General features: G+C 43.3%; 2 protein-coding genes and 1 long non-coding RNA gene across 5 annotated transcripts in view; 1 reads left to right on the top strand and 2 right to left on the bottom strand.

The window, feature by feature from the left end:
* Nucleotides 1-190: 190 nt before the first annotated feature.
* On the bottom strand, nucleotides 191-1,906 carry LOC145653570 (uncharacterized). The gene is made up of 3 exons (XR_014119791.1): nucleotides 1,712-1,906; nucleotides 857-1,120; nucleotides 191-491 (listed from the first exon to the last, which is right to left on the bottom strand). It is a non-coding gene; the product is annotated as an uncharacterized LOC145653570 (long non-coding RNA).
* Nucleotides 1,907-7,295: 5,389 nt separating this feature from the next.
* On the top strand, nucleotides 7,296-11,317 carry rnf223 (ring finger protein 223). Of its 2 annotated transcripts, none has more exons than XM_027014540.3 (2): nucleotides 7,296-7,435; nucleotides 9,345-11,317. In XM_027014540.3, the coding sequence occupies exon 2, from the start codon at nucleotides 9,391-9,393 to the stop codon at nucleotides 10,027-10,029; it is 639 nt and encodes a 212-aa protein (XP_026870341.2). In that variant the 5' UTR covers nucleotides 7,296-7,435; nucleotides 9,345-9,390; the 3' UTR covers nucleotides 10,030-11,317. The 2 variants fall into 2 exon arrangements, with proteins under 2 accessions (XP_026870341.2, XP_081563115.1); XM_081706989.1 differs by lacking the exon at nucleotides 7,296-7,435 and adding an exon at nucleotides 8,849-9,200.
* Nucleotides 11,318-11,772: 455 nt separating this feature from the next.
* ptpn11b (protein tyrosine phosphatase non-receptor type 11b) overlaps nucleotides 11,773-21,238 on the bottom strand; it is a 21,264-nt gene continuing 11,798 nt past the window's right edge. The window contains exons 3-16 of one of the 2 annotated variants that reach the window (XR_014119735.1): nucleotides 19,730-19,924; nucleotides 18,804-18,996; nucleotides 18,570-18,686; nucleotides 18,285-18,398; nucleotides 17,799-17,895; nucleotides 17,548-17,627; nucleotides 17,227-17,382; nucleotides 16,711-16,842; nucleotides 16,386-16,540; nucleotides 16,033-16,100; nucleotides 15,715-15,850; nucleotides 15,302-15,402; nucleotides 14,772-14,861; nucleotides 11,773-14,183 (exon numbers count right to left, since the gene is read on the bottom strand). Coding sequence is in view for 1 of the 2 variants with exons in the window: in XM_027014539.3 (XP_026870340.2) it covers nucleotides 14,777-14,861; nucleotides 15,302-15,402; nucleotides 15,699-15,850; nucleotides 16,033-16,100; nucleotides 16,386-16,540; nucleotides 16,711-16,842; nucleotides 17,227-17,382; nucleotides 17,548-17,627; nucleotides 17,799-17,895; nucleotides 18,285-18,398; nucleotides 18,570-18,686; nucleotides 18,804-18,996; nucleotides 19,730-19,924 (1,645 nt within the window). In the remaining variant the exon portion in view is untranslated. Of the gene's footprint in view, nucleotides 14,184-14,771; nucleotides 14,862-15,301; nucleotides 15,403-15,698; nucleotides 15,851-16,032; nucleotides 16,101-16,385; nucleotides 16,541-16,710; nucleotides 16,843-17,226; nucleotides 17,383-17,547; nucleotides 17,628-17,798; nucleotides 17,896-18,284; nucleotides 18,399-18,569; nucleotides 18,687-18,803; nucleotides 18,997-19,729; nucleotides 19,925-21,238 lie in introns of both variants that reach the window. The other variant, XM_027014539.3, reaches the window with a different exon arrangement.

The raw sequence follows: 21,238 nt of genomic DNA, 5'->3' as shown, positions 1-21,238 counted from the left end.
TTCATACAATAATTATTAATTTATTTAATTATTATATAATGTATCCCTGCACAATTTCAACATGCCACCTCTATATATATATATATATATATATATATATATATATATATATATATATATATATATATATATATATATAAAACATAAATCTAAAAAACAACGGACGACAAAGGTTCTAACTTTTCCCTTGTTTTCTTTTATATTTTATTGATGTTTTGTTGTTGTTGTTTTTATGTAAATGACACATTGTATTGACTATAACTGACTAAGCGTACAGAAAGATTTCAAGGAAATGACCCCACAATGCACTTAATCTCTGTCATCACCTTGTTGGCATCTTGTCACAAAGCATTACCTCCCCCCTCTGGAGCCCTTCGGACATGGCAGGCAGAGACACGCTGCACCCTGCACGTCGCCAGCTCACCAACCCCCGCTGGAAGAAGGTGAACAAATGGTGCGCTTAACTTGAAACGCGCATGGAATCTGTTAGTCTGGTAGGGACGGAAACAACAGTGACAGTGCTCACATACAGCCATCTGGATTACAAATTCATGTAAAGTGAATTTAAATGCGCTGTGTAACAACAGGCCGTAAACTTGGTTGATACTGACAGACAAAAGTAACTGAAGATCGAAATAATACAACTTGATTATAAGTCATTTTTATATGGACAATGAGTTTATGCAAGCACACATCTGATGAACAAAAAGGCTTATTAGTAGAATTGTGGTGAATGTTCAGTGTGACGTGTCAGTTCACCGGGCTGAAACCAGTAGATGGCCCTGTGCTCCCAGCGCATAGCCACTGTCATGCAACTGTGGCTGTGAGCTGCATGCACACAGGTGACTTTGCTCACCTGTACAGGGTACTGGGTCGGCGTGAAGGGAAATGTATCGTTATGCATAAATGATTTTCATTCAAATGAATGCCTATAACACATCACTTTCGCAGAAGCAGTCCAACCAGTCCAACCAGTCCAACCAGGTCAAGCAGTCCAACCAGTCCAACCAGCCGTTGGTTTGATGCTAAATCACATTCATTTGTATGAATGTTGCTCTTTACCACAGTATTTTGTCTTCTAAGGATATTTCCAGACAGATGACAAAAAATTGCTGAATTCCTACAACGAGAGAAAAACATTCTGTTTTTATTCTATGTATAAGATTCTGTTAATTTTTCTTTTACTGATAAAATAATAGAAATGTCCAGTAAGAGATCATTTTCATGGTCTTCCTGAGAAGGTGTTGTTCAGTGGTCCGTGGGTAGTTAAAGTATTTATAGTAGTCATAGGAGATGGATCAAACTACAACTATGAATTTGATTTAAAAAATGAAATATGGATTTTTAAGATATGTTTTATTTTAGTATCTGTGTCAAGTTAAAAAAATGTTCATTTTTATAATGAAATCAATCTCGTGGCAGACGTGAGGTGTGATGTGCATCCATGGACATACACATAGACACAAATCAGAAATATTTTTGGATGTTATGAAAAGCCAGATTTTCTTTATAAGAAAAATTTACTTCATATAATTTATTTTATAATACAGTTCTGCCTTGTTTTGCAACAAGAGACATTTGTCTTTTCTTATCAATGTGATCATGAGATATGATCATGTGTCTATCTTGTTCCATAAAATTCAGGCAACCCTTTTAGCTACCTCTACGGTTTTAAGCTTGTAAAAGATTTGAAGCAGGCTCAAAGACTCACATGCAATGTGTCATGTGCTTGGAATTGTCCATAAGGCTTTGTCATTAATACAAGTAGCACCAGTAAAATACAGTTATGTAGGTAGCATTAACCTGAGCAAATCCACGGGGAAAAAAGGGAAAACAGTCAAAACTGGATGACAAAATCCTGAAAACTTTATAGCGAGAACAGCTCGGAAACGTCACACACTTGGCCAGCAAGGGGCTGCTTAAATCTAGAGAGTACAGCAATGTGAAACAGGTTTTGAATAATTGTTAAAGGGCAGTGCCAAGGTGGAGCCATAACAGATGTAAATGATCACTAGATTTGGCTGCATTCAAAACTAAATCTATGGCTGCATCCAAAACTGCATAACTTTCTACACGCTATGTTACCATTTTATAAGTAGTGTTAGATGAGCAACTGGCATCATTTGGACACTACCCAATCAGTGTCTCGCACGAGGTACAACCTTCATAAGGGTTCATGCATACTGTTTTCACTATTTAGTATGGTAGTATGCAGCTTATGTGAAGTTTCCTGCAGACTAGCCGTGATAGTAATGGCTTTTGAACGGTTCACTCTGCAGCGCTAAAATTGGGTTTTAATACCTTCATGCCTTGAGAAATTACAGCAGCAATAAGTAAAATGAATAATTCAGTATTAGTGGGAAAAGTGTCATTTTAAATGGCATATGATAAGGGACTGCATTAATATAATATAGTTTATCAGAAAGAGAACACAAAGTGGAAATGTGCCTTATGGGACTCAAATCTAAGCACTCAACTGACAATTTTCAAGTTTTTCATAATATTTAGATCAATCTAATTAAAGAAATGATCCAATCATAATACATTCATTGTTTTCTGTGCTTTAAAAATTGCTTGAAAATATCATGAGAAAAAACCATGTGGGTTTATATCAATTCAATTTTATACAGTAATTCAATCAGGACAAAAGATGAATTGTGAGCATATTACATCCTTCTTATTTCTCAGAGTACTGTTTTAAAGACACTTAAAGTTGGGATGGGAGGCACACTGCAAAGATAACACATTTCCTTCATTTAGTCAGTATAGTTAGTTACAGGTAGTAAACAAACGTCTCTACAAAATGTTTTACTCGATGACTATATTGTCACATACATGTGTCTTTGATCTCTTAGGGTAAAGTCTATCATTTCAAGCCTGCTTCCTTCTATCTTATCTGCCATAAAGATATGACTCTTAAAGATGCTCTCCTACTGTACAGTTTTCCCAAACTGGAGCCTGCTGGGAACAATGTGTGGCTTTGTTTGTTTTCTGATATTACATTTACCTGGTGCTTTTATCCAAAGCGACATACAATTATGACTGAGTGCAACCTAAGCAATTGAGGGTTAAGGGCCTTGCTCAGGGGCCCAACCAGTGGTGGGCCTTGAACAAGCAGCCTTCTGATTACATATCAAGAGCTACCATATTAATGGTCTTATATTTTTCTTATTTTATATGTTTAGATATGTTATATATTTTTTTCTTATATATAATATAAGAAATGAGTAATTAATTTGAATGTTTTCATCATTTTCCAACCTCTCTTTAACCCTTATTGAACAGGCTGTTTCTGTTAAAGGGCCTTTAAGACAGATATAAGATAAATGAGCTTGGCTCTGATCGGTTGCCTCGTATTGTGCTTCATTCAAAAATCACCCAGAACTACAATGGATGGAAGAAAGCATACATCACCTCCCTGTCTTCAGAAGAACCCTTTTGGGTGATAACGCAACCCAAAAGAACAAAAGTACCAGCACAAATAGCAGTATGCTTAATGGCTGCTGTGTAGCGTTTTGTATGTCCAACAACTAGAACCAAAAAACTTTTCTTTCCCTTCCCAAAAAGAGAAGAACAGCAAATGGATAGATCTGTTCCTCCTGGTCCTGCACATAGAGGTTGAAAAAGTAACTTGAAGGGACCCAGCCAGTCAGTATGTGCATGTCTGTGATCATTAGCTAGCTTGCTGAAACCCTGGTAAACATGTTAACATTAATAATGTAGGTAATTAGTTAACAGTAACGACAAATTGGACAGACGACCAAAACAGCAAAATAAAGTGCCTGATGATTTAGTCAGGTAGCTGTCAGGATATGACACTTCCAGCCACTGAGTGGGCTCATTCGTCTACTCCGATGGAGACAAAATGGCCCCTATTTCTTTCTTTTTTTTTTCAATATAAAATATGATTGTTGATTGGCAATGACATAAAATAACTGTTTTACTGCCTGGTTAAAGGTTTTAGGCTCTTCATAGCTAAAAATTAGATAGCATTCTTGTATGTATGTTAATCAATTGGCAAAGATCTCAGAATTTGCATTTACTGCCAGCTAAATTAGAGGGGCTGCTTTCACCCAAAAAGTGGCGGGGACATTATGCAAGGGCAAAGCACCCAGATGTGCTTTGCTTATCTATCCAAGTGGGCAGGGCTAGAGTGCAGTAGGCTGAATATTTATAAATATGTAAATGAGTTTCAAAATTGTTTTATTTTTTTTACATTTATTTATTTGTTTGTTTATTTATTTGTTTACTTATTTTTTCATTCCATGGACTGCATGAACTGTGTGGGGGAGTTAACAATGTGTTTTGATACTTGAAAAATATTTACATATTACTTTAAAATATTACTTTATTTTATTACTTTACATATTATTACTTTACATATTACTTTAAAATATCACATATTACTTTAAAATTCAGTTTTCATTGATAGGGGCCCTTCAACTTCAACTAATGTTGAATTCTGGATATTTTACAATCAACAAATTCCAATGTTAGAAACAAGGCTAATATTGAGTTACTACAGCAGGAAAACTACACTGTGTGCTAACGTTTTTGGCAGTTGTTTGGACAAGGTTCATCACATCTTTCTGTGTTTCTACCTTATTTGATTTACATCGTAAAACAACTACATAATACAGAGAACTCTTAAAAATGAAAGCATTTCACTTTAGGCCTATTCAGTTATTTAGATGCTGTTATTATCATGCAGCTCTTACTGACTGACTGACTGGCTGATCTTTGTTACTGGTACATACAAAAAGGTTAGCACTGAGGACAGCAATAAAAACCTTGTTGCCTGTGAAGACTTGTTCTCTTCACGTATCAGTAGTGACATGGGTAAACTCTACCCAAGAATCATTATTCTCACTTTAACTTTATCTGGTGTCTTTGTTAATTATTCAGGCTAGAAATTCTGCCACTGTGACCATAATTTCTCATAACGCTTACTGTTCCAAAACAGTAAGCAAAAAGTAATTGTTCAGTACTGCTGCATCATGGCTCCGGTGACCCATGCTCACTTCCCAGCCTGGCCACTGCCTGTGTGGAGTTTCTCCGTGTGCCTCTGTAGGTTTCCTCTGGGTGCTCCGGTTTCCTCCCACATTCCAAAGGCTTGCTTGTTAGGTCAACTGACATCTCTAAATTGGCCCAGTGTGCGTGGGTGTGGACTGGCAGCATGTTCAAGGTCAGTTCCCGCCAGGTGCCCTGTATATCCTCTGACCCTGAAGTGGTTGAAGAGGGTTTATGCATGAATTAATGGTTTTAATAGTAAAACACTACACGATGTAATTTTTATTTTGATAATGAATTTATAAGTTTTGATAATTAGCCTAATAACCATATAAATTCAGTTAATATCTTTTTATGAAAAAAAGGCAAGCTTTTATTTAGGCATATTTTATTTAAAAATGTTTAAAGCATTTAATATTTCAGAAAATAATAGCCAGTCTTAAAGTTCGGAAGGGAAAGCACTAGACTATACGGCACCTTTATTAAGATCCAGTACATTTGCAGCTGTGCGGTAACTGCATCTTAAGCTCTTCATGAACCTGCATTACTTAAACGTGCTAGCTAAACGTGATAGATAAATGCGAGCCTGTTGCTAGCTCATCGAGAAAACTATCAAACACTGAATTTCTTCTGTCAGCCTAATAGGATCCGACTAACAAAGGTGATGGAAAATGGAGGAGAAAAGAGACACTGTAGCTATTACGCCTAAAAGAGCTCACAAAATTAGAAGTGAGCCGTAAAATCGTTGTTGTGACAGGGATATGTCCTCTGCTGTGCTAGCTGTGCAGAGGGAACAAGCAAAGCTTTCTGACGAAACGTATTTGCTAAAGATGTTTTTAGTCTTCTGTGCTCTCTGAATTTGTCTTTTGGGGATCAGGCATTCGTGAGATTAATATTCATCTTGGAAATTTCTTCGCAAAAAAGTTTTGGTTTTTTTTGTTTTTTTTATTCGCCAGATACAGGTAACTATGCACATGTTCATGTGTGAGATCATGCATGACATTTCAGAGTATCAGCAAGGCATACTTCACATTCTTGTAAAATGAAAATCGAGGGCACGAATGGCAACCACCTGGACCTATGTGTGTTTTTGTGGGAATAAAACACTGGATTATATTGGATTAACCAGTTTAGCCTGTGATGGTTTCCTCTTCACTTTGTTGACACCTCAAACCGGTTTATTCAGCTTTAACGGATGAATACATAGATTGGGGATGGTGTTTAGAGAGGTGGGGGTTGCTGCCATAGCTTCTCTTATCAACTGCCTTGCAGATCTAGCTTCCTTATTTGACTAACTGAAGCCTGGTATCTTAACGTCCTTCCTATTCTTCATCATTATAAAATTATTTGATCTCTGGACTTGTTCACTGCATGCAGAGATCCTCAGTTATCTGTCGTGTGCCTTGACTCTAGCTCTTCCTTGTCTCTTTCCAATAAGTGTAATGACTAATATGACACTGTTTGTGCTCGTGTTACTGAGTAACTCACACCGTGAGCAGCAGCTCCTCTCAGCCACCGATGGTATCCCTAATGTTTCCAGCTCAACCTGTTGTAAAACATGAAGGGTAAACTAATGTAGAACGTGCATTACTGACTTCCTTACAGTAAAGGAGTCGCAGCCTGGGATGGCAGACTTCAAAGCCGCATTGAGAATTTAAATGAGGTTTAGATCTATGTTCTACTAGTGAGATGTATCTAATAATAGAAATCTAGGCTACAGAAAACTGTATAAAAGTCATTGTTACATTTTTTTGAAGGGTGGAAATTTTGGACGTTGCTACATGGACTTTGAGTATACAAACTTAATTTGGGCCCTCACAGTTTGTTTGGGCGATCATTATAACTGTGTTTGGAATTTGCATACTGAATTGCCTGTAATGCCTATGCACATTTAAAACAGGAAAAATGACATCTAATCCTAATCATAGTCCTGACAGAGTCGAGAAAAGAGAAGCAGAGGCAGAAATGTTATACTCCAAAATTCCCGTGCTTCATCCAGCACCCCCACGCTCCAGACCACCCCCCCAACCCTCCCCTCCCCCCGCACCCCAACCACGCCCACCCCCCCACCCCCCTCCGACCCTCCCTCCTCTGATAAGGCAGTGAGGGAAGTAAGGCAGGTGAATGGAGAGGATCCCAGAGAGCCTGCGAACACATCCACTGTGTCCACGGTGTCCACCGCTGCTTCAGCTGGACTTCCCAGCAGAGGACGCCTCGTGGTCGCACATCAGGATCGCCGCCGACTGCAGACCGGGGAACGCTACCGTGTCCTGTGAGAGGAGGTTGAAAGGAGCTGTAGCAGGAGGTGGAGGATTGGAGGCACAACCGGGCGAAGCCTCAGTAGCCTGTGTGGCTCTGAAGCTCTGTGTGCTTACATGCCTCTTCAGCAGAGACAGAACAGTGAAAGGTTGGGAAGGAAAGGAAGGTAAGATCAGTGTGTAAAACCTGAACAAATAAAACCCCACTGAACTGTGGTAAGACTTGTCTGACATGTCAGACCACTGTTTGAATAGGAAGACCAGTCTCACACCACTTCCAATGGAGTACAGGTCTAGTGGGGTACACAGTTAAGATCAAATGTATATTAACTAATGAACGCAACTTTTTTTGTAAAGTCTAATTATGTGCACCACCTTGACTTCAACACAAACAAAATTAGGTTGTATGTTAAACCTTAGCTGGTCATTTGAATGGATCACTATGTTACTGTCTAAGATAGATAAACACGCACATGATTAATGTAGAGGAAGCAGGTCAAGTTTAGTGTTTTACCTTCAAGAATGATACAGATCTTGGAGGAGATCCAAGATGCCTGGGTTAATGTACACCCCAGGAGACCTGTGTGTGCGCTCCTGAAGGAGAGGCAGAGTAATGTGGAGGGCGAGAGTGCTGGGAGACTGGGAGAGGTTTCCACTGCAGGTGCTCTCAGCGGAGTGGGTCCCAGCCTGTCACTGGGCTGGGAGACTCGCAGCTGTCCGGGCACCGTCCCGTTCTCCAGGAATGCCAAGGGCCGAGTAATAAGAGTGAGAACAAACAGGACCATTGTGCACTGCAGATGGAGTGAGAGGAACACACAGACAGACAGACACGCACACACATGCAGGTCTTCACTCCAGGTCTGTGTGAATAGACCATCTGCTCCAAGACAAACTCATATCCCTCGTCTGCAAATGTACATATACAAAAGACACGCGCAGGCTCTCAAACTGTGCTCAGTGTAAACGTGAATGTGTTAAGAAAAAGAAAAACACATATACTAGATGGGATAATAGAAATAGAAGTTCCAGTATCATCACAAACTGCTCAGAAAAACCATACACAGTAGACAGGAAGACAGAAGCAGGGTTTCAGTATAATAGCATTAAGATGAACTAAATGTTTTGACAAAGCTTTTAAATTTCTAATCTCTCCACTATTTCACAGCAATATTTGTGCTACATTGTATTTACATGCCAGTGTCACAGTGATATATGTATTACATTGGAGCCTTGAGCTGTTTTCGACAACACGCATTGTTACTTTTATGGTTCCTCCCGTTAAAGTTCATCATAACAGAATATCTGTGTGTGAGGTTCAGTGAAGCGGTGATACTTGAGGAGCGTTTGTGTGGGGAAAAGACTTCTGAAGGGCACTCCCACTGACCGTATTGCAAAAACAGGGATAGCAGGGCACCATGTGTGTGTGTGTGTGTGTGTGTGTGTGTGTGCGCGCACCATGCTGTAAATGAGGTAGTTCCACATGACTGTCCTTCTGGAAGAACAGCCACAGCACAATGACCAAGGTGGCAGAGTGAGTCGGCATAATCTGGTGTAATGTGATACGGATGACACGAGAGAACACAGAAAACTTACCAGTAGTTTTGAAACCTTTTTGGAAACATTATCAGTTGTCAAGTGAAAGGAATAACCCACAGAGAGGTGGATACTATCTATACCAGAATGCTTTGTGTGGGTACTATATTTTGTGCAATGAAAGAAAAACTAGTGACAAGTGGTCTCTGTAATAACCCTTAACCTTTCGCACAGACGTGTTCTGTGTACCGTTGCTATGGTTGCTCGGCTAGTCAGGTCCACACCGATGTTTTTTCCCAGAGCAGTGCACGTACATAGGACCATAAATCCAGCATGTAGAACCATTAACGTCACACATGCCGATTTAAAACAATGTCACTTTTGGCAGCTACAAAACATGTTTGTATTTATAAAATACTTGTACTCACACAGTTGTTAGTTATTATTATGTAATACTGATTATTACTGAGAATTTATCAGAAAAGAAGAAAACTGACTTTAGAAGACTCGTCTTGTCGTAATCCATTATTTTCCTGTTTTTAGCCAATCAGAGCTAAGCGAGGTGTAAAACAGAGGAGGTACCCCTGAGATGGATCCGGCGCTGACGATGTGGCACACGCAGGTGGCTCCTTTAGAGATGGACCTGGAGAGGAGCCCTGAGCTGCAGTGTTCCATCTGCTTCACCACCTACGACAACATCTTCAAAACGCCCAAGCAGCTGGACTGCACGCACACGTTCTGCCTGGAGTGCCTGGCGCGCCTCATGGCCATCTCCATGGAGCCTCAGGAGACCAAGATCTCCTGCCCGTTCTGCCGCCAGCTGACGCCCGTGCCCAAAAACGGCCCGCCTGCGCTCACCACCAGCCAGGAGGTGCTGGGCCGCCTCCCCAGCCACCTGCAGCGGGAGGAGGCCGTCTGGCTGGAGGGGGAGAAGCTATGCTACAAGTGCCCGTTGGAGACCGGCGTGCCGGCCTTCTGCATCTGCGTGGACATCGGGGCCAGCGGGCAGGGGGCGAGCGCCCCCGGCCAGACGCGGACCCGGCCGGGCCTGCTGGATCGCTTCACTGACTGGAAGAAGCTGCTGCTCTTTATCGTCGTCATGGTGATGCTGGTGGTGATCGTGTTGTGGCCGCTACAGTGTATTGTGACCACGGGCTCCATGCGCTGTTTGCCCCGGCCCAGGCCTACTGCCAGCACGCCGGCTACGCTCGCAATGACACGGCCGTGAAGGACCAACACACACACACTCACCTGCACCCATCACGGATAAAGTAGGAGCTATGGGTGAATGCTGCGATATGTGTCAATTCGAAGCCCGAATAAACTCCGTTGCGATGAGGCAATTAGGCATTACTTGGGAAAGAAGTCTCTCTCATACTTGAAAAGGCTTTAAAAAAAAAACATTTTATCGAATGCCTCTTGTTTAGTGCTGGCTGCTATAACAACAGATCAAGAAAACAGACATCTTTAACATGTCAAGATGCCCATCAGTGGATCTCTTTGCTAAACTGAGCCCCATGTTCATGTTCTGAAAGCCAAAAGAACCAATGGACTGGAAATAAGCAGCGGAACAGTGGCGTGAAAATACGGCTCAATGACACGAGATGAATACCAGACACCTGTGGTTTGTCTTTATTCCTGCAGCATCCAACCATCCAACATCTAAGGATCATGACAATCTAATAACTGCACAACCACAACAAACTTGCACTTTCCATAAGTATTGGCATCAATTCATGAGAAAATCATGTTTGATTTCAGAGGTGTATATATTTGTTAATTGTGAGGTTGTCTGACAAGTATGTTTGTCAGGGTTTGTTGAGAGCTGAGTGATTGTTTTAGAAAACTGAAATCAAATCACTGTTTCAAAATGTTGCTACAGTATTTGACATGTGGCTGCAGTGGAAACGAGACTCCTTATGCCAACATTTATTCGACATTTATATAAACATTTTAATAACTGCACTCTCAATGGCTTTCCATGCAGTTTTTTGATAAAGCTTTAGCAAAGTTTTCTAAAGTTTGATTAACACATTGGGTTCTATATGTTGTTTATAGTGTATTTGATTCAAACAGTATCATGGAATGTTATATTTTTGTTTATAAAAGAATAAATGTTGAGTGAACATTAATTCCTGAAGAAAGTGTTCATGTTGCTATGATGTTTTTCACCACAGGATTCTCTCTTCATTCAGGAGGCTGAATATTGAGCGAATCCAACATCGCTGAAGCTTCTCCCTAGGGTGTGGGGGAGTTGAACTAACAGACTCATCAGGGCCTTTTTGTTGGTGAATTACTGCTCTGAGGCAGTTACTGGAGCAGGTGCAGTGTGAGCGTTCTAGTGGGAAACCCAACCCATCACTGGCAATCAGCCAGCTGGACGAGCACACATCCATGTAAACCAATCCACCTTGCCTGAATGACAGCGCAGAACTGAAGCGTTCGAGGACTGCACCATCACTGACTGTCAAACACAGCCATGTCTGTGAGGGAGCGTACAACACAGCAACGGTAATATTACCCACTCGTATTACAGAGATGACGTGATAACGCTGTTGAAGGGATCAGATTATTTCAGCACCATGTCTAGCTGCTAATACAACGTTCAGGCTTATGTGAAACCTGGGAGGATGGTGTCAAAATGGCCCACAGATGTCAGCATGATGTTTTCAGATTACGTGTCTATTTATTCATCAGTCGTGACATTTGCCACATCGGCTGCAGTATACAGGATAGCAGGTCTTGCTGGAGCATGAGGGAATACAGTCTTAACACGAGGACGGACAGCACACCGCTACTCAATTCAGCCACAGTGCAAACATAAATGTATAAAAAAAACAAAAACAAACATCAAAATACATATTCAAGTAAATTAAAAAAGAATTTATGATAAACTTTAGAATAATCAACAGTGCAATACTATTAATTATAGTAATCGTCATCATTATCATCATCAAAAATACAAAAGCCATCAGTAAACATTTCAGGGTTTAATCATATAGTTGAAATGTACAATTCAAAATTAAAACTGAGAAACGGTTCCTAAATTGTAAAATTCACCACCTAAAAAGACAAAACCTAAGTCACATACTCTTTAGCAACCAAAGGGCATTCTGACATTTGCCTGCAGCTAGGTCTCAGCAGTTCACACAGAATTTCAAGTATTAAAGTCTTAGCATCTCCACAAACTGCCAGATTGACACCCCTTACCGATTTTCACAATGGTAAAATGAAAAACATGAAGAAAAGATAAACATCCTTCCATCGCAACAGAATTAAGATATAATAAATAAAACTGTTCATTCAGTGGTATATGACAAAGAAAGAAGTTTGACCTTTGTGACAATTTCTTGCATTAACTACAGTGCTTGGTTATTAGTAGAACAAGACATTAATCCCCACTTACCGGCTAAAACTTATTAACTTGCGTACTTCTTGGCTTCAAAGGGTCATTCAAAGCATATATCAACAGCAATGATTGTGGTAATGAGACAGAATGGAAACTCAAACATTTCTGGCCTGTTGCATCACTGATGCCGTAAGGAGAGACCAGTGTTGCAAATAAGAAACATCAAGGCCAAACATCAAGGGGGAAACTTCAGCATGAAATATTTAAAGTCGTTCAAACCACAGTCAAACTGCACCCAAGTAAAGCATGCACACACGCACGCACACACGCACGCACACACGCACGCACACACGCGCACGCACACACGCACGCACACACACACACAGCAGTCATTACGACACCTCTGAGCTCTTCATAGGAGCCCTCCTTTAAATCACCAGTCATAGAAAATGATTAATCAGACTCCGTCATCACCTGTGTTAAGTCTACAGAACCTTGCGCGCATGTCCGGTCATCCTCATTTTCAGCCTGGCTGAAACAGCTTCAACGTCGTTGGCCTTGTTAGGACATCACCAGTGAACGTGACATCTTTCAAACGCACCCCTCCCCTCCCCTCCTAATATCTGCTCAGGCCATCTGTCTCCTCGGTCTGGGTCTACACTGAAGGCTGTTCTTGTTGATGACCTGGTTAACATGTGGCCTTGCCCTTTCTGCCTCTAACTAACTTTCATCAACCAGCTATAATTCACACACCACTCCACGTCAGATGATGCCATGTAGAGCTTATACCTGAATGGAGCCAAAATCCCAGAACACACACACACACACACACACACACACACACACAAAAAAAAGACCCTGAACATCAGTAGAAAAACAAAACCAAAAAATCTTAGCAACCCTGGTTAACAATTCCAACATCAGCTTTCCAAAGGCAGTCAACACAAGCCTACACATGTGCTGCATATCGTAAAAGCACATTCACAAAGATCACAAAAGTGAAATAAATGTCTGAAGGAATCATAGTTATACCATAAAAAAAAAAATTAAAATCATCCAATAAAAACACCTCTGGCGTTGAAGGTGTGCTTGCTGTTTAGGAAGAAGAAACAGACCAAGGTCTAGTGGGAGGAGCCCAGTGCACAGGTAGGCTGATTGGTTGATCAGCACATTAGTTATAACATGCAGCCCTATATATCTTAGCAGTCTGTGAGCTCTGTAAAGGGTGAATCAGCAACACAGCAGATGTTTCCGCAAAAGCACCGAACACAGGCTGCTTATTGGCAGGTGAATTTCAACTCTAATACACACTGTACCCACTGCGCGCAATATATCCCCATTCAGAACTACCCATGTTCCCTGTCAGCTAACAGTAAGTTGCGTAACAGCAATGTTACTGGCATTAATGTATGCTTCCAACAAAAGGGAGTCACTCCTGGGGACTGGCGCAGGTGTTGTAGTCCTACGAGGGCTCGGTCGCGCGCACCTTTGTCAGCTGCCGAGCTGCAGAATTTCACCGTGCCATATCTGCCACTCAGCGAAGCGCTAATGATGGCTGCTAGCGAGAACCAGTGGGGTATTTCAAAGGTCTTTGGTTACGGTAGGTCACAGCCGGTGGACAGTACGAGGACTGGCAGCAGGCGGAGAGAGTGTGAAGAAGGAAACTTCAGTCTACAGGAAACAACCTGACGGAGCAGCCCGCAATGCCCCTTCGCCGGAAGAGGTGTGAGTCGAGGTGAACGGGTAGCCGGGTGGTGGACGGGCTGCGGCAGCCTGGCAGGCCGCGGGGCGACGCGAGCCGTGGGTGCCTTCTGGCTGCTTGCTGTGGATCAGGCACTTGGGCCACGAGCGGGGCACACGTGGGAAGAGTCGGACAGCTGGTTGGTCGGTAGGTTCAGCAGTGAAGAAGCAGGGTGGTGGACATGGAGCTCTGAGCGCTGGGGATCAGCGTGGGTGCCGCCAACCACATGGACACCTGCTTGAGCACCATGTACCAGAGGCAGCCCACGGCAGAGCGCTTCCACCCAACAGCTCTGCTCCAATGAACAACAGAACACACACACAGACACACACACAGACACAAAGACACTATTTAAGATGACAATTAAAGGAAAAATCAGTATGGCCATGATGCATGATTGTAATGTGTCTTTTGGAGCAGACCTATTGTTTCAAAACAAAAGTGTACACAGGTCTGAAGGAACAGTATAAACTCAAGGGCTCGGTTCAGTCTGAGCATTCAGAGCACAGTTACAGACAAGCAGTCCCTTCAAACATGATCAATTCTGTATCTTCTCCGAAGCCTACAGCTTCTCAGGGCCATCTGGCCAACGGAGAGATTCTTTTAGTAAGTTGATACTAACGTTTTTGTATCGCACAAAGGCTCTGAAACTGGCACAAAGGCTTACTCTTGCACATCCTCTCACTCGCAATCTCTTTACTTTCTTTTTCAACTTTCCAACTTATTCTCCCTTGACACCACCTGTGCAAGCATCTGTGGTATGTGTGTACGCTGCTAACGAGAAGTGAGTGTAACCGGAAAAGAGCTCTCATACAGAACGAGAGAGAGAGTGAGAGAGAGCGTGTGAGAGAATAAGTGTGTGTGTGAGGCAGGAACCCACGTGGCCTATCTTCTGGTGTTAGTGCAGGCGGAGTTCTTTGGGTTTTTGATGTTCAGGTTTTCGTACACGCCAGATGAGTCATCATTCATCCTGGAATAAAACAGGATGTTATACCCAGTGTGAACTGGGATTGTCACAGAGTGCAAACACACCTCATTATTAAACTAGGGGAGAAGAAGCTGGTTTACAGTAAGTTACTGAGTAACTAAAACCTATGATATCACTTCATGTCACACTTCAGCAGGTAACTATGGAACAGTTTACAAACAATAAAAGATTCTAATCTGTTCTGTTTCCTCTGCGTTTTATGGAAAATGAGCACCGTTGCTTGTCTGATGCGCTCAAAATAATTTCCCTGTTTCTTATTCATCAGGACTACTTAAGGAAATAAACTCATCGCAGTGACTCAAATGTGCCGAGGCAATTAGTTCCCATAAAGCATGTGGATAAATCAAGCAATGATGCGCCGCTGTGGCGTGGGCTCCTGCTGTGCGAGTGTGGGGGCGTGGGGCGAGCGGGGTGGCACTCACACGCATGCCGAGCGGGGAGAGCCCGAGCTGGCCTTGCCTCTGGGGTTGGTCGCCTGCGGGTACCTGATGTTGGAGTACTCCCGTTCCTTTGTTTTATTCTTCTGCAAATGGTCGGGACAAGCACGACAAACCGCCATTAGCACAAGGACGTCTGCTCCAAGAGAGAGCACAAAAGAGCCTCTCCTTCTACGGTTTTAAGCTCAGAGCAACAGGCTGCGCTGAATGGCGCCGTGCACGGGATAGCGTTACTCTAGGAGCGCGGCAGGCATGTAAAAGGGGCGATCCCTCGAAACGCGATACGGCCTCATCAGGGCAGTTTTACTAATAGGTGTGAAACCCTACGCAGCCCTCGCACAGGAACGTGAGGGTGAGAGAAATTCTGTGTGAGGGGGTGCACCTGCTCTTCCTCCAACCTCTTCTGCGCGGTGTCGATATACTGCTGGACGGCCATGTAGATGAACTTGTACTGAGCCTCGGTCTGCACCATGCCCGAGCGCTGCTGCCGCACTCTCTGGATGGTCTTCGGGATGTCGATGTCACAGTCCAGCCCTAATGGGAGACACGAACGAGACACAGATGAGACACGGACGAACAGATTTCACCAGACTTAACCAGACACTGTTGTTTATAATAAGCCACACGTTTCATTCATAAAACCACCATAACAGGAGTCATTGGCTAGATGAAGAAAGGTTAAAGACTAAGCATGAACAAAGCGATGTGGAGCATACCTTGTCTGTTTATGATGTCAATAAGGATGTCAATCACAATGATTGTGCCTGTTCTTCCTATCCCTGCACTGCAATGAAGCAACGAGCCAAAACAAAGATCATGATCACTACAATGGTGAACACTAGCATGTGTTTATACCAGAAAACAAATGGTGTCTGTTTCAAAATGATTCTACACATAATGACATCATCAGGTGCTGATTTCTAAAGCGCATGAAGAATGCAAAATAAACACCTCGATATACAGATACAATATTATAATAACTGTATAATAGTAATATAACGTATTATTGTATAATATAATATAACAATATGCCATATTATGGAGGCAAGTGATTTGTACTGTGCAGTACCTGCAGTGGACTACAACAGGCCCGGTATCTGGAATAGCATTCTGGGTTCTGTTGACCTGCTCCAGAAAGTTCAGCACTCCTCCTGGTTCATTGGGCACACCGTGGTCAGGCCAGCTCAAGTACTGGTAGTGCCATATGTACCTGGGGGGCTCTTTCTGCAACAGCCAGACAGGCAGAATTTCACAACATGGTATTGGAGTGGTGGTTTTGAAACTGGACGGGGACCAAACCTGGGTAGGAAAGCTGATTAGTGTAGTGAGGTTGAGTTAGAAGGATTATAGGACAGAATGGCTTGTGATTCTGCACATGAGGAGGATGGTCTTACCCGGTCTGTCCATGTGACCTCCAGCTCTCGGAGGATGTAGTCCTGAGCAGTGTGCTCCTCCGTGTTCCTCACACTCACTTTCCCAAACTCCTTTGCTGTGCCTATGTCTGGCCAGTATCGCACACACTTGTTCTGTGGGCAGGAATAAATTCAGCTCCGGGATCAGCAGGAATGAACTGGGCACTTAATTGAATTGCACTTCAGCCAACTGCTACAGGTCTAACAACTACTGCATCAGTGCAGACGCACGAATGCCACTGTATAACCCAGTGTACTGCTTCAGAAGGGGATAAACACAGCAGAGGTTCATGCTTTCTCTGTTCAAATACGCTCATCCAGATCGCTATGTGTGTGCTGTTTATCCACTGGAACAGTCTAGGCAAAAACCTCTCTAGGCATGGGAGCCAAGGGCAGCAGTTTAATGTGGAATATATATATTGCTCCCGTGGGCACAATAAAGCATGAGGCTTACAGCAGCTGAAAACAAGGCCCGCGAAGCCACACCTAACACCTCACCCTGCCACGCTCCATCTCCTTGGTCGTCATGACGATAACATGAGTGTTTTCCTGGTAGACCATTTTCCAGAAGTCGTTCACCGTGTTCTGTAGGCATCCCTGGGTGGCGATGAACACTTTCCCTTCATCGCCGTGGCGACCTCCTTCGTGCGTACTCTGAGGAAGAGCAAAATGTCCAAAACCCAAGACGCAAAACACTAGGCAGCAATTAGATTCATTGCACCCGTACATGTAATGGGTTTCTGACACTGCTGTGTTAACACAGCTCTTCTAGGTGTATGCCTGCCACCCTCAGTATCTGTTTAACGGAGCTGAACTCACTCTGATGTAGTTGGCATTGATGTAGTCAGAGCCAGGCACATCGGGCTCTGCTTCCCTGATTTCTACGCGGGTCGTGTCGACTGCAGCACACAGAAAAAGGAGGGCGACTGAGGTTAGCCCTCACACGACATGTTTCAGATCTTGTAGTAATGTTACTGCTTGTCCTTATCAGAACTTGCAATTCAGCACTAAATAAGGCTTAGACACAAAAACGCCAAAATGAGGTTTGCACGCGTGTCGAGTCTGCTTACATGGTAGAATGTTCTTATATCTATTTTTGCTCTTATTCTCTGGTCTCTGACCCTCTTTCCTGGGGTAAAGGAGTTTACATTCCTGTTGCTGCAGTACCTAGGGAAACACATGAGAGAGGGGAAACTGTGAAAGGACAGCTGGAATTGTGGGGCTTTACTGGATCCCTGTTATATAAGGAAACCTGGAAACAACGCGGTCAACCAGCCTCAATACAAAAGGACTGAAAGAGGCTTTGAGCAACAGGAAAAGACTTGTACTGGAGAGCATTTATTATAAGGTTGCGGCATGACACAAAACTTTGTGTCCAGCCAGCGACCCCTGTAGGTGAGGCACTGTCACGCAGGAGCCTTTGACCGGAGGCTTTTGGTTTAGATAGATTTCAATGATCTGTCTTTTATCAGCATTCAAATATAAAGTACAGAAGCAAATATAAACTCAACCATGCAAAAAGAAAACATCAGAGTAACAGAAGTCTACTGATCTACCTCAAATTCCTCCCAGAAACCTTGCTTGGGCTTCTCAGAGTTGTCCGCCACTTTGTTTAATTCTCGCACCCGGTTTTCAATGTTGGCTGCATTTATCCGGGTGGCATTAAATGGCTTCCATTTGTAAAGAGAGAAAACGCACCAATCAGAGTGTAATACATTTCAGTAAAAAAAAATGTTTTGAAAAATCAATCAAGTAAAATACTCAATAACCTAGAAAAAAATTGAAAGAGAAAATGTGCTCGCAGTGTGACCTTGACCTTGGTCGTGCTAACCAACACCAACCTGCTTTAGATGAACTACAATCCCACTTTTCTCCACCATTGGGTTCTTTTTATAGTGCTCCACCAAATCTGTCAGTGTGTCAAACCTCTCCCCTCCACCCACGTCATACCTGCCATCCTGAAGACGACACAAGACACGCAGACTCACAACAAAAGACTTCATAAGACTTTTTAAAAACGCACCACTCGGTCGCTCCACCTTCCAAAACCCTCTTCTCCTTCCTGTCCCTCTCACCTGACATCGTATCATGACGTGGGTAACTTTGGTTTTGCGGTCCACGTTTTCGTGCTTCTCCTCGTTGGTGAGAACAGAGAGCACAAAGTCTCCGGGTTTGCTCTGACTCTCTCTCACCAGAAAGCTGCCGGGCTTTCCCTTCTCTGTCAAGAGCTTCTCTGCATCTCTCCCCGAGAGATGACCGTGAAACCACCTGAAGGCAAACACAGCCAGAGGTCAGAGAAGCTTTCATTGTGTAGGCCTTGCTAAGCACTCTTTTTTTTTTTAAAGTTGTTCAAAAATGAACATGAAAATGAAACACATTTTCGAAACTAAAACTAAAAAAGTTTATTTTCTGCTTTTCTTAACAAGAGCTAACACGCTTCACCATGCGACACACATTTTAGGTGTAAATGAAGCAAATAAAAGCTATATGTTTGCGGTTGGAACATTATCTTGTAGGCAGCTCGCCTACATTTTGTGGTATAGTTGCTGATGTGGAAAAGTGAATGCAAGTGTGGGAGGAGGCCTGGCTGGGTTCATGAAATGGAAAAACCACAAAAACCAAGCTATTATAAATTGTGATCTTTTAAACCAAAAAGCAACAACTGTAGCACCTCAGGGTCTTGGAAGGAAACCTAAATATTTTAGCATGCTTGTGAAAGCCTACTAGAGTAGCGATCACAGAAGTCCAAACAGCCGGCCCACACTTAAGCCCTACTTATAAACAAACCACTAAAAAGTACCTGCTCCTGGGGCTGGCTGCTGTTTAATCCACACGACAGATGAAACAAATTCGAATCTAGGATGGTGTTGCAGCAAAAAGGTCAGCCGGACAAATGCGGTGCTTCTCGCCACGCTTGAGTGTTCTCTGCAGCCCTCTGCTTTGCTCGTGCACTAGGGGGCAGGCTTTCCCTCATCCCTGACGGCTCTTGCCGCTGTCCTACCTCTCAGAAGTGGGGTCCTTGCAGTTGAGAGGGTATCTGAGCTCGATGACTTCGCCGTTCCTCTCCCGGAGGAGGTCGTGCTGCTCCGTGTAGTATTGCACCAGCTCGGCCAGGGTGGCAAACTTCTCCCCCCCGTACAGGTCGTAGTAGTCCCCAGAATTCTGGATCTTAATGTGGGTGACCTCATCGTTCCTCCTAGTCGAGCAGAGGTGATATGGGAAAAGGGGAAGGAGGTGATAGAGACGATGGATATGTCCCAGTTAATCGCAGAGGAAACAGAATCCACAGTAGAGTTGCAGAGCATTTACAGCACCAAGACTGAAATGAAAGGCCGTAAATCAGTGAACGTTATATGGCCATTCGGCTGCACAGATTAATAGCAGTTCTTCATCCGTCACACTAACTCCAAAAATAACCTCTTTCAGATTACACGCGGTATTTTTAAGCAAATTTTTATGCATGATTCATTCATTTAAAATTACATCTCATTTTTCATAGTTAGCAGCAGTTTGACATATTGCCTAGTTACCCTGCTGTTTCTTTCTTGGGCTTGCATAAGTTTTTATACGAATTTATGGAACAGTACTTTTAAGGAAGAATACAGAACCAAAAGAATGGCATTTTAAAAACAGAACATACATTTTAGAACACCGAACAGCTGATAAGAGCACTTCTCCACGCAAGGGCCATAGCCAGTGCCATGCTTGCACGTGACGGTGGCTGGCATTCAGATGCAACTGTACTGGAAGGTGCAACATGCGTGCAACTGTCTTTACTTTCCATTCTGCTTTTCACTACAAGTGTCAGTGTGCTAAGCTACGTGCTTCATCTTCAAATGGAAAAAAATGAAAGCAACACCTGTGCAGATAGCATCAGATGGGCTCAGGCACCAAGCCACATGGTCCCGCTGAGCACAGATCATATCTAGCATGAAGAAACATCACTTCAGCAAGTATGTGACCTCTCGTTCGGGCGCGGTGAGCCCATACTGAAAACTGCTTAGGAGGGGAGAGCAGCTTGAAAGTGGTATAAATCCAATCTGTGTCCTTCTTGCCATCCATCTCCGTATGGGCCTGGCTCGTAACCCGCCGCTCTCTTGGGTGTAATTGCATTATGGCGGGGCCGCTGGAGGCAGGCCGACGCAGACTCTCCACGCCAGGGCGCAATGGCCAGGGGACGGCACGCTCGAGAAGCGGCCCGTGCCAGGCCTCTTCCTGCCTGCTCTAATGCAATTGCGTGGCACAGGGCCAGACGTGCTGAAAAACGCCCGGGCTCCCGTTCACAAGGAGAAATACGGAACGTATGCGAAGCGCAGCGCGGCCAACGAGCTTAGTCGTTCTCCTTAAACAAAAAGAAGAAAATAGAAAAATCGACTTTTTTTTTATTTTTTTATTGGCGATTGGTGTTAAATGTTGCAATTTTCTTTGCTTTTCTTTGCTTTCAGGTGGCCTGTCTTCAGGCTGGAGGGGTGACGAGCAGCACAGCCGAACTAGCTCAGCTCCAGCCTCG

This window comes from Electrophorus electricus, chromosome 24, assembly GCF_041902795.1.
Source record: "Electrophorus electricus isolate QZ-2024a chromosome 24, ASM4190279v1, whole genome shotgun sequence".
Classification (NCBI taxonomy): domain Eukaryota; kingdom Metazoa; phylum Chordata; class Actinopteri; order Gymnotiformes; family Gymnotidae; genus Electrophorus; species Electrophorus electricus.
This window is presented reverse-complemented; position numbering and strand designations above follow the sequence as displayed.